Below are 12,460 nucleotides of genomic sequence, written 5' to 3'. Positions count from 1 at the left end.
GCCATATTGTGGGTGATTTACGCTCGTGTACATTTCCGGAATAGTCGCTCAGCTGCTACTCACAGCGCCCTCTGTTTGTGAATGAACTAAGCGTTATCAGACCTTTTCCAGAAACAAGTTTCTATATTTATTATAAGTTCGCGCGACAGGTTTTTTTTTTAAATTATGCTGCTGTTAGTGGGCAACTAGTGATGGAATTCCGGATCTGTACGTACTTAATGACATGCTAAAAACGATGAAAAGTGTCACAGCCCTTGCAATCGGTGCGACTAATACTCAATCGATGTGTAACAACCTGACTGGCTTGCAGTAGCATACATTGTTTACTTGATTATGTATGAGTGTGGAGAATGATAAGAAAGCCAGTAAATTTCTACTAGTTGAGTCCAACACGCATTTTATTAGCCACAGTTCAATAAACACTATTCATCCAAGACTCTCAACGATATTTTGATCGATCAACGAGACGAAGTGAACAATGGCTGAGACAGATTTCTTTGTGTATTTTCTGCTGGGTTTAATACTGTTGTTGTTGATCGTCGTTGCGTATATGACGTACTTGCTAGGAAAAGGAAGGGTTTTATTAGAATCTGCGCTTAAAGGTTCTTCCACCATACCTGCTCAGTGCAGGCGGAATCTTCCAGTGTCCCCGGAACAAGGTTTCGAATTTAGCAAAGGTGAGTTTCACAAACCCTTTTTTTAAACAAACCAAAAACGTGTTCACTATTTTATTAGAAAACAGGTCGTGTGAGCAAGAAGAATCGATTGAATCAGTGCCAGGCGCATCAGCACCACCGAAGGAAATTGTTTATGCTGAACCAAGTAAGCGCTCCAGACATCTAGTTTTGGTATACAAGCTTAAGAGGATCTGTTTCATATTAATCATTGAAATCATCATAATGACTGATGTGCTCATTAAATTTGCCGGAATTTATCAAAAGTATGTTTTATTATTTTCCAGATGTTAATGCGGTACCTTCTACTAACGCCACCGAGACTGTTCAAAGAGATGAATTCCTCTATGAAGAAATCGAACCAGATAACAGTACTTTCAGAATGTACAAATTGTAACAAAATTTGCGCATAAGTGTATACAACAATATCAAACGATTAGTGCTGACGGACTAGGTGACAATGATTCAATGTAAACTCTATAACCAAATAAATTTAATTATCATTATAAATTCATGCATTCGTCCAGAAAACATTCAAATACTTTCACGGTGATTCATTGCACAAAAAGTCTTATGGTCCAATATCACTTCGAAGTTACCGAAGCGATAAGAAACTCCGTACTGAAGTCAAAGGTTCTTACTAGTTCCCCCCAATGAAACGAAATAGTCAAAAGTGTTCTAGCAAACTGAAACAAAGGGTTTGTTTATCCCCCGGGCCTTTTAAAACATACAAACTCAGACGGTGGAAAAGAGTGATTCAAGCAGTTCTAATATACTCAATCAAAAGCCTCGATAGTTGTTAAGAAAGTATTGTTGTTTGAAGGTGCTGTACTTTTCGGATTTCTTGAAGATGCTTGATAAGCTGACTTTAATTATTATCTGCTGCATGGGAGTCGTAATAGCACTGCTGCTTTTAGTGATTTTATGTATGTTCTACTGGAATTGGAAACGAAGTGCATCTGTTCAACCGATAAACATGAATGCTCCCACCGAGCCAGCGACATCTACGTCCATCGAAATCCCAAGACCAGTTTCGTTCGCCCGACGAAAATCACTAGACCTATTGGCTGGCCCTTCAGCAATTAAAGAGGAACACTATGAAGTTGTTGAGAGTATGTACTGCATGGTTTTGTTCTGATCAATAGCTTACAATAATCTCTCTACTGTGTTTTAAGGACACACGTTAGCTGTGGAACGCAAATCATTTGACCCATTACCAGTCCCTCCAACGAATCCAGTGCTATACGGTGAACTTTTTGAGAGTAAGTACTACATATCTCGATTTCTTTCACAAACTTTCTAGGATTTCTATCCATGTTCACAGGCCCATACGATGTCCCATCAAATAACAATAGAGTGAGCAATTACAGCGCAGATGATATCTATGAAGAACTTCACCCGATTTATAAACGCTAGGACGATCTACGGACAACAAACAGATATTTTTCTAACATTCTCAGCGATGAAGTGTATTTTAGTAATAAGTTATTTAGGTTTGCGAGTACATGTGAATAACCAGAAATGATATGCAGTTACAAATCAGTACCCGTCATACGAAGTTAGTCATTTGGTTGAAAATTGTTTACTGGGCCAGTTCGTGCGTAGCTTGTTTTTATAGCATACTTTTGACTTCTGAAAATTTAAAATAAATGAAGTTAAAATATATTTCAAACAAATGTTTTCACCCAATCCTCATTGTCGTAGGAATAACCCTCCACAACCACGGTACAACTGCAGGTTTCATTAGATTGGCAAGTTTTTTTATACAATATATTTATCCATCAATCAACTGGTTTTGCCTGCGTATGGAATTTCCCTCTTGATGATCTACTGATGTTTCTTCTACGTGGAAGTAACCTGCTGATCCGTTCATGTACGTGTGACCATTTGTGTCGTTCTTAGGCGTACTTTTTAATCTGTACAGAATGTGGCCACAGAGTTCCGAAGCGACAATTACATCATTGCCTGAATACTTCGCCTACGGCACAAAAGCGACAACTACCACACATAGCCAACATTGGTAGCACGATCGCAGCTCGTCGGATAGCGTCATCTTGTTGTAAACACTTGACCGTCGGACAGCTGCCGGCCAAGCACTCCCTCTATCTGCGTTCTAAGCAAAGTTGATAAAGCGTCGGACAGGGGCAGTGAATTAATCCTCCCGGAACCGTCTTAGCGCGCGGTCGAAGTTCTTTTGCATAGTACGGCCGTTCTGCTTTTTCGAATGGAAAGTTTCAAGTGGTGTCTGCTGGTGGCGGTAGCCCTGACGTGCCAGTTTGGGCTCGCCCTCGGCCAGGAAGGTGTGAAAACGTGGCGCAAAGGTGGCGGTAGTGTCGGTGGTGTTAAAGGTTCCCACGGTCCAAGCGATCCGGCACTCAATGGAAGTGTTGTACCGATGGAAGTGAGGCCCGGCCAGAACCAGACTTCGATGAGCCTGCACCGCTCGAATGATTCCGTCAGCGCATTCGATCGGTTCATGAATAAAACAAAGGGTGAAATTCCGAGCGGAGTGTGCTTCGAGGAGATACCGACGGTCTCACTACTGAAGGATAATCATCGTGGGGACGTCCCACTTGGGAATGGCGTAAGTCCCTTTGCGGTGGAGAGCCAGAACAGAACGTTATTTGATGAATTAAATGACTTTCACTCCATTGCTCCTTTCCCAGTCCAATCCATCGCTGAGCCGCGTGCAGGTGTGTTGTCCCGGATACGAGCGTAATGTGCACAACTTCCGCAAGTGCGAACCGGTGTGCGTGGAACCCTGCCAGAACGGGCTCTGCGTTGGGCCGGAAACTTGCCAGTGTTACCCGGACTTTGTGGTGAACCAGCGAGGCCAATGTGTACCGACATGTCCGATCGGATGCGATCATGGAGTATGCGAACCGGGAACGGGAGTATGCCGTTGCAACGAGGGATACGAGCTGGAGCAACCTGGCGGGAAGCTGTGCGTACCGAAGTGCACCGGAGGCTGCGGAGAGGGTCGCTGCGTCGACGTGGAGCGTTGTGAGTGTAATCATGGATACGGTTTTGATCCACAGCTTAAATGCGCTCCAAAGTGCGAGCGAGGTTGCCTGGGTGGAACATGCGTAGCGCCTAATGTCTGCACGTGCAACGCTGGATACGAGCAGACAGACACAGGCTGTGAACCCGTTTGTTCTAAGTAAGTAAGATAACAAATAACCCATCTGCTGTTTACATTATCCCACCAACTGAAAGCATTCTTCATGTAATCTCTCTTCCAGTGGTTGTTTCCATGGTGTATGCACCGCACCGGAAACGTGCACCTGTAAGCCGGGCTACAAGATGTCCACCGATGGCCAATGTACGGCGTCCTGCGATCAGCCGTGCCTAAATGGGGAGTGCACTGGACCGAACGTTTGCAGCTGCAAACGGGGATACACCCTGGACGAAGTAAACCCTTTCCAGTGAGTGTATTCGAGTGTGCAGAATATGTGGATGAGCCAATCACTGACACTTTCTTATCATCTTCTTTTATCTCCATCCAGCTGCATCCCACACTGTGCCAACGGATGTCCCAACGGAGTTTGCTCCGGTCCGAACATGTGCCTCTGTAACGCAGGATACGTGAAGGACCGTTCGCTAAAAGGAAGTCAGGCCTGTGTGAAGCGCTACGATACCGCAACGAAGTCGTAGGCAGGGAATCCCGATAACAGCACGACCATAACGCAACCATCTACCGTGCTTAAATTCGTCGAGTATGATACACTCCTTGCGAAACTTTGCGGTCCAGAACGACTTTGTTTGATAACGATTATCGCCATGTGAAATGCACTTTGTCGCCGAACAGCGAAACAACTGAGTTGAAATAATCTTTTGACACACGAAAACGAATCAAAGTATAAAAATACATATAATAAATATTGTTCTACATTGTACTCTTCCGAATTAAAATATCCATAAATATGCATTCCACTCCAGTATTTTATCTTCATGTTCAAACGTAAATTTTTATACCGTTTTACCCTCGTTATCTATTCCGATTTTTCAGGAATCAGTTTTTGTTGTTTAGTAGAATTGTGTTCTATTTCTTAGTGTAAATATAGCAAACGTTCCGTAGCGTCATGCATTACAACGGAAACTTGTTATTCTTTTTCGTATATTTTTAACATCAAGTTTCATTTTTAAAACATTTTCAACTGCGTTTCCCTTAGTTCCCATGTTAGTGGAAAAAAAATTTACGCACTTATAGTTTTGTGGAAACGAGTGGAGCAGCCCATAATTTAATTGAAGAAAACAGTTTAGATTTGAAACAAAGTCCACTGTTTGTTTAGAAAACTAACGTGTGTTTTCTTTTTGATATATTTGCAAAATACAATGAAAACCTAGCAATTTAGCTGCTTTAATGTTGAAGACGATATCAATCGACTCTTTGATTGATCTTTTCAGTGATTGATTTATGTATTCATTTGAAATTTTCGGAATAGACAGCAGATTAAAACAAAGAATTTTCTAGCTGCACACCACAACTATTTTGCAAAAGAATATCTCTATGGTTTCAGTATCTTGTTCAACAAGTGTTCCTAAAGCGCAACGTGTTTCTTTAGCAGAACATTTTGGAAACCACAATCATCTGAAGAACCCCAAATCTGCGCGTATGACACATTTTCTGAGAAGTTTGCGTTTCTGCGTATTGCCATGACTTCTCTGATAATATTTATCATAAGCTACATAAATAGTTTGGACGGACTAAACTTTAATAAAAACTTGTTTTCGTTACCATTTCTTATCATATTTTTGCAACGCATGTCTTGCAGTTGTTTCGTTTTGTTTGTTCAATATCGTTTTTTTGTTTGTTCAATATGTTGAATGCGAAACGGATGAAAATATTTGCACAATAATTACTTTAGTCACCCTCCGGTATTCAAAACGGCTCACCACCGATTTGCAATATACCATCTTACGCTCATAGCAACTCTCTTCGGAGAGAGACCTTGTGACCTTCGCAAGGAGAGAACATCGCCTAGTGGGTGTTTTCCCACATAAAACAAATTAGTTAATTAGTTAATTAGCTTTGTTAGTTAATTTACGCTTTAAAAAAATAAAATTGTTTATTTGTTTATGAGTTTATATATCACTTACGATTTTGCTACTTTGAAGAGCTCTTCATATTTGAAATTATGTAATGAATATAGAAAAATGATAAAACAATCGTACATAGATTTAACAATTTTCTAAATTTTTCAAAGGATCTTCCTAGGAAAATAAACTAATCTTGCTCTGTTGTTTCGAATCGTATTACGGGGTTAATCAAGTCACCAAGTCTGAGGTAGAATACTCTGTTATATTCTGTGGAAAATTTACATGTTTCATTGAAAAATTCTGTATGTGAACATGAACCATATGTAGCCTTCATGTTTTTTGCTGAAAACATTTGCTATGTATTCCAGATGCCCGACTTAAGGCCTGCCGTCCGGTTCTTGATTATGTTGCAATCACAGTCCATTTGTTTGTACACTGTTTATTTTTTCTCATTTTTCATTCCCCAACAATCAATAATCAAAGACCGACATATGCTCCTTGGGGTGGATTAATTATTCATAAAGCCAAGTGTTTAATTGAAACAAATAAATTAGCCCTCGGGAAGTGGATGGTTTCTTATCGGTGTCGACAGGGGCAAAACACCAAGCCACAACCACAAGCATGCGGTGTGACACAAATAGCTGCTGCTGATGAATCGCGCCCTTAACCCTTCACAAACCGTTGCTTGCTTTGCCACATGAACTTCCCATAGGCGCCCTATACTCGTTCGTTACGGGATTTCTGATGCGTTTGGTTTTGGTCTACCCATTTTCCATATCCAGAAACCCATTCGGCGGCCCATTAGAACACCCATTAAGTCCAGCCAGCTCACATCGGCCCAGAAGCGTTCGATTGTTGTCCCTTTGATGGTAGTGGCGCTGCCTGACTCGCCAAGTGGGGAGAAAAAGGGAGCGCATGTTCTGCTGCCTAGCGCGTGTGATGCATTTCAATTGCAGCGAAGGGAAGTCTGTATTTCATTCTTCGTTTGTTGTGTTTTTTTGTTATGCAAAACGCACTTATAAACCATACGGCGGACGTTAATGCCGTAGGGATGTAAACTCGACGGTGAAGTGTGCGAAGGAAGGAGATTTTTTGTGTGTAATATTGTGTGTGTAAGAGGTTAGAAGACGTAACGCAGCCCAGTACAAGTCAGCGAAGGCGCGGAAACGCCATCAGCATTCTGATAAGTCTTGTGCGATCGCTCCGACGTCCGAGCCGCTTTTCTCGCACATTCTCCGCAGAGAACCTTTGCGGAGGAACGGAATAAATCATTCGGCAACGACCATTTCCCTTCGATAGACTGAGGCAATCTCGTCACAGCGAGGCCACCGGAATTTCGATCAAGTGTGTGGTATCGATCGACGGCGTTAAGAATTCCTACGACAAAGGAAGCGTCACCAAGCGGCGGGCGGAAGAAAGCCAGAACTGCACAAGAAGCCAGGCACGGGCACGATATTGATCGTGCGGGTCGCTGTTGAGCGTCAGTACGCTTCCGAGCAGGGACAACGCTGGACGTCTCTTCAGCCTGCTTCGAATCAAAGTCGAGAGTGAGAGTGTCAAGAGTGATTGACGTGAGGATCGTCTAAGTGATAGAAGAAGTCGTAGTGTACGATCCTCCGTACAGGAGCTGCTACCATGATCGGATTAAGGTTTACAGTGACGGGTTTCCTGTTGGTGATGGCACTCTCCACCACAGTGTTTGCTGCTACGTGCTCCAACACGACTGCGTAAGTGTTAACATAGTGCAAAACTATCTGGTATTTTTTTAACTAGTGCAAAATCTTCTTGAAATAAACGCATTTCTCTCCACCTATAGCACAATACGAATAGAAATGAAGAATGGTAAACGAAAACCGATCATAGAAACGCCATGCTGCAGTGGTTACAAACGACAGCGGGATAGAAAATGCATACCCATATGCTCTCAAGCGTGTGAGAACGCCATCTGTACAGCACCGGAATATTGCACCTGTAAACCTGGTTTTACGAAACTATCGGACTACAGGTAAGAAGGATGATGTCTCACACTAAATTAGAGGGACGAGAAAAATATAAAGATTCTGATTAGTTTAAGAACACAATTAATTGAAGTGATACCAGCACCAGACTATTTTTTTGGATCAATAATTTGTTACTATTATTGTTTAAAAACAAATCATCCCAAGAAACTTGTGTTCACGCACGTGGGAGATGATTTATTTTTAAATCAATTGGTAAGGAGCTTCTGTACGAGTTATATTTCTTGGAATGATAATCCCTTGACCTTACAGACATGCTTTATGCAATAAAATTAGTGCTGCACTCTTTAATCGTTTTTCATAGCGGAAATGGAATCGTCAGTACGGTTGAAGTGAAGGTATTGATAACAGTTCTCACTTCGAGGATGCGTTTTACGCAATGTTTCTTCCGATTTTCTCGTTGTTCGTTGTGTCATTCTTATCACATTTTGCTCATTCTTTTGCCCCGGTTCAGATGTATTCCGCACTGCGAAGACTGCGATAACGGTATCTGCACAAGACCGGGCTTCTGCCAGTGTCACTACGGGTACACCAAGGCCGAGAACGGGGCATGCGTGCCCGAGTGCAACAACTGCGCCAACGGATTCTGTTCCGACCCTAACGTATGCCAATGCCACGATGGGTACGAGTTCCAGGGATTCGGTGAGGCACGATCCTGCCGGCCCGTCTGCAAGGGAGGCTGCCTCAACGGCCAGTGTATTGCTCCGGACGAGTGTCTGTGTGCGGAAGGCTTCACCAACGACGGTTCGACGGATGAGTGTGTTCCGGTGACCTCACCGAAACCGCCGCCTCCTCGCTGCCAGGAAGGATACGAGGAACGAGATAGCGAGGATGCGGGCAACGTGACCTGTGTTCCGATCTGTTCCGAGCCGTGTCGAAATGGAACCTGCGTTGCACCCGACCGTTGCGAGTGTTTGGCTGGGTTTTCGACGGAAAATTCAACCTCCCCGTTCGTCTGTCAACCGGTGTGCTCCGGAGGGTGCGTGCACGGAGATTGTGTTGCACCGGGAAAGTGCATTTGCCACGCGCAGTACGGGAAAATCGGCGACGAGTGTATACCGCTGTGTGAGAAGTGTTCGCTCGGGCAGTGCGTCGCTCCGAACGTTTGTGAGTGTGATCGTGGATACCGGCTGATCGAGGGAGACTGCGAGCCGATCTGTGAAACGGAGTGCAAGAATGCCGTTTGCACCGGACCGAACGCATGCACTTGCCTGCCCGGGTACAACTACACCGACATCAACGCGCTGTTCGACTGTCTGCCGGTTTGCGATGAGGAGTGCATCAATGGAAAGTGTGTCGCTCCACAGACGTGCCAGTGCAACGAAGGTGAGGATATGAATCGTTCCTTAAGGATGTGAGGAGTGCATTGAGAACTGTTTTATCAAAAAACAAACAGTACACTGTTGAAGCAAAGTACCGAAAAAGTACCAAAATAGAAATGAATCATCTTTCGCCGAAAATTGTGTCAAAGTGCAGTCAGTAGGAAGAAACTGAGATAAAATACTTCGTCACAACATTTTTATCGCTTGCAGTTAGCAATTTTTGTGACTTCCTATTAATTACTAATGATTCATTTTGCTTCTACGTATCAAACGTGGTTTTGTTTTGCTTTGCAATTTTTGGGTAGATGTGTTTGATACCGTTTCAATAACGGAAGTTTTTATCTTTACATTTTATTTTTAGCATATGGCATGAATAATAATTTGCAATACTCATTTTTTCCGTATTTGATGTAGTTGAGTTTTGCGATTGAGTTTCAAGTTTTATGAATCACTTTTATAACGTAATGTTAAACTCTCTAAGCGAACCAATATTCGTCCGTGGAACTAAGATCATATCTGAAATATAATTCTAATATGTTTTCCGGTACTTCGTCCCCTTGTAGGGTACGTGCAAGATGAAGACGTGCGTTCGAAATGCCTCCACCCGGTGGAAGTGTGTCGTAAACGATGCAGCAATGGTCAGTGCCATGGTGCGGAATGCTACTGCGATTCGGGCTACGTGAAAAGTCCCACCGACGGCCATTGCGAGAAAACGTGCCAGTTCGGTTGCACCAACGGTGACTGCAACGCGGGCGAATGCCTGTGCCACGATGGATACCGCCTGTCCTCCGACAACAGCTCGCTCTGCGAGCCGATTTGCGGTGAGGACTACGACTATGCCGGTACCGGCTGCGTCAATGGTCGGTGCGTGCGCCCCAACGTGTGCCAGTGTGACGATGGGTACGAGTTTGTCGACGCCAACCAGACTCGCTGCGAGTCGTCGGAAGAGATCGCCCGGAAACGCCAGCTAAAGGAGCGTGTGGCGAAGTGCAAGCAGAACTGTATGAACGGGATGTGTAGCGGAGGACAGTGCGTGTGTTTCACGGGTTACGGCCAGCCGGAAGGCAACCCGTGTACCTGCGTTGCGAGCTGCAAGGAACCGTGTCAGAACGGGACCTGTGTCAAACCCGATCGCTGCGAGTGCCTCACAGGGTTCGAGTTCGTCGAAGGAAGCAACAGTGTGTGCCGATCGAAGGAGGACCTCGCAAGGGAAGCGAACGAGTTGTGCGAGTCGCGCTGTCAGAATGGAGCCTGCGGTGATGGCATCTGTCACTGTATGATCGGCTATCGCGCTTCACCGGAGGATCCTTTCGTGTGCCTCGCGGTCTGCAATAGGCCATGCGTGAACGGAACTTGTGCCGGAAACGATCGTTGTCACTGCGCGGAAGGCTACAGTCTCAGCGTGACGGACGACCATCTTTGCGAACCGATTTGTTACCCGCCGTGTAGCAACGGAGCGTGCGTTGGACCGGACCAGTGTGCCTGCCATCCTGGCCACATTCCCGGGGAGGACAAAAACTCCTGCAAGAGAGAAGAAACTCCGGAGGAAAAGGCTGCCCGAGTGAGACAGGCTGAGTGTTTGCGAGAATGCCGCAACGGTGTGTGCGCGGAGGGTGTCTGCAAGTGTGTGGAGGGTTTCTACCACGAACAAGGCAATGTGCTTCGATGCGAGCCATTCTGTGAGAAGCCTTGCGAGGCTGGTCGCTGCATTGGAAACAATACTTGTGAGTGTTTCAAGCAATACGTGCTGACGGAGAAGTTTGTCTGTAGTCCTGTTTGCACAGTCGATTGCGGGAATGGCGTATGTGTGGAACCGAATGTGTGCCGCTGTAACGAGGGCTACGAGATGTCCCTGGACAACCAATGCAAACCGGTCTGCGGGCCTACGGGATGCACCAAAGGAGAATGCGTGGGTCCGAATGAGTGCGTTTGTCTGAATGGATATGTTCCAGATGAGGAGGATCCTACTGTTTGCCACCTAGAACCCAAAGTGATCGTCCAGTCTTATGAACAAAGGTATGTAGAAACGGCACCAACCAACGCTCGAGCCGTTAAAGAACGTCGTCGGACGGATCTCTTTCTCTCTCTCCCCAGCGCGAACAACGATTACTTCAAAATATCCTACATCCACTACTTCATACCGGTGATTGCGGCTGCCGCGCTGATCGCGGCCATCCTCATCGGGAAACTGATCGTGCGCAACCGCCAGAAGAACTACCACGTAGGCAAGCTCGGTAACGTAGCGCGGCGACGGACGGCGGACCGGAAACGCGCCGGCGGCAAAGCATTCGGCAAACGTGCCCCCGATGACCGTACCACCGATTATAACGATTACAATCTGGTCGTTCTCTTCCCTACAGAGAGCAAGGAAAACTGTGTCTACTTCATGCCGAACCCGCACTCCCAAACCGACGAGCTGACCAAATTGAATCTCGAAATTGAAACCATTTGAAGCGAGCGGGCCAACGCAACGGAACGAAACACGCTTTTCATTCGGAACGAAATGTAACACGTGACAACAGCACCGAACCCAAACTCATTCACCTCATTCGCTCTCCATATTCGGCTCGTCCGTTGTTGGTGGTTTGCTTGATTTTTGCCACACCTGGAAATGGAAGAAGGAAAAACGGCAAACGGTCTACATGAGTGTGACACAGTCCAGTTTTTCCTTGATGGCTCTCTGTAAATAGATTTGAACGCTGTTGCTTCCTAGGGAGCGACGACAGACCAGCTCCGACGCCTACAACCAACGAGCCGTAACGATTAGCCCTTAGAAACGAAATGTGCTTGTTCCAGAAGCAGAAAAAACGATGATACTCATATTGAAAGCATTGTAACGAATCTAAAAGCTCAATAAAAACTAGTTTCTGGAATTTAAAGGAACATGTATCTAGGCATGTCTTATTGATCATAGAAGAATAAAAATGGCTCCTTCCTGCACAAATCCCAATCATTCCCTTGTTCTTAGTTTTGTTTTGTTCTTCACCTAACATCTTGCTTTCCAGGAAAACAACGAAGTGATAAAACTTTCCTTTTAATCTTTATTGTTCCGATCTCAAGAAATTCTTATTCAGTACAATATTTAACAAATCAACAACAACCAAAACTCAACGGTTAAAATTCATCTTAAAGAACTCGGAAAATTGATAACTTTTTAAAATTCGTTATTGAAGGTTACCAGAAAACAGGTCAACACAAAACTAAAACAATTTGAAGTAGGTTTGTTTAACCATTGATCTAATCGTTAATTTATTTTAAGAGATGAATGCCCCAGAAAATGAGGATGAGGTAAACAAAATAAAAAACAACTTATTTAACATTAGACCCGAATTCGTAGATATATTCACTCATAGCAAACCAGTTCAGGATGTCGCTATTAACAGAAACTCCCGAATCTTACACGTAT

The 12,460-nt window shown here is 44.5% G+C and overlaps 2 protein-coding genes across 2 annotated transcripts; both read left to right on the top strand.

The window, feature by feature from the left end:
- The first annotated feature begins 2,898 nt into the window (after nucleotides 1-2,898).
- On the top strand, nucleotides 2,899-4,470 carry LOC131283445 (epidermal growth factor-like protein). The gene is made up of 4 exons (XM_058312771.1): nucleotides 2,899-3,258; nucleotides 3,341-3,834; nucleotides 3,917-4,099; nucleotides 4,181-4,470. Exons 1-4 carry the CDS (start codon nucleotides 2,899-2,901, stop codon nucleotides 4,326-4,328), a joined length of 1,185 nt encoding a protein of 394 aa, XP_058168754.1. The 3' UTR covers nucleotides 4,329-4,470.
- A 2,879-nt stretch (nucleotides 4,471-7,349) lies between these two features.
- Nucleotides 7,350-11,506, top strand: LOC131283429 (fibrillin-2-like). The gene is made up of 5 exons (XM_058312770.1): nucleotides 7,350-7,441; nucleotides 7,531-7,719; nucleotides 8,187-9,058; nucleotides 9,618-11,070; nucleotides 11,149-11,506. The coding sequence occupies exons 1-5, from the start codon at nucleotides 7,350-7,352 to the stop codon at nucleotides 11,504-11,506; spliced, it is 2,964 nt and encodes a 987-aa protein (XP_058168753.1).
- Nucleotides 11,507-12,460: the final 954 nt, after the last annotated feature.

This window comes from Anopheles ziemanni, chromosome 2 (assembly GCF_943734765.1).
Source record: "Anopheles ziemanni chromosome 2, idAnoZiCoDA_A2_x.2, whole genome shotgun sequence".
Lineage (NCBI taxonomy): Eukaryota > Metazoa > Arthropoda > Insecta > Diptera > Culicidae > Anopheles > Anopheles ziemanni.
The sequence above is the reverse complement of the archived record's forward strand: the minus strand, read 5'-3'. Positions and strand labels throughout refer to the sequence as shown.

Bases quoted from the DNA above. Each gene is read 5' to 3' on its own strand.
- LOC131283445 (XM_058312771.1), top strand. From the start codon at position 2,899: ATGGAAAGTTTCAAGTGGTGTCTGCTGGTGGCGGTAGCCCTGACGTGC. The intron at 3,259-3,340 runs GTAAGTCCCTTT...CTCCTTTCCCAG, and splicing joins ACGTCCCACTTGGGAATGGC to TCCAATCCATCGCTGAGCCG. The intron at 3,835-3,916 runs GTAAGTAAGATA...TCTCTCTTCCAG, and splicing joins TGTGAACCCGTTTGTTCTAA to TGGTTGTTTCCATGGTGTAT.
- LOC131283429 (XM_058312770.1), top strand. From the start codon at position 7,350: ATGATCGGATTAAGGTTTACAGTGACGGGTTTCCTGTTGGTGATGGCA. The intron at 9,059-9,617 runs GTGAGGATATGA...GTCCCCTTGTAG, and splicing joins GACGTGCCAGTGCAACGAAG to GGTACGTGCAAGATGAAGAC. The intron at 11,071-11,148 runs GTATGTAGAAAC...CTCTCTCCCCAG, and splicing joins GTCCAGTCTTATGAACAAAG to CGCGAACAACGATTACTTCA.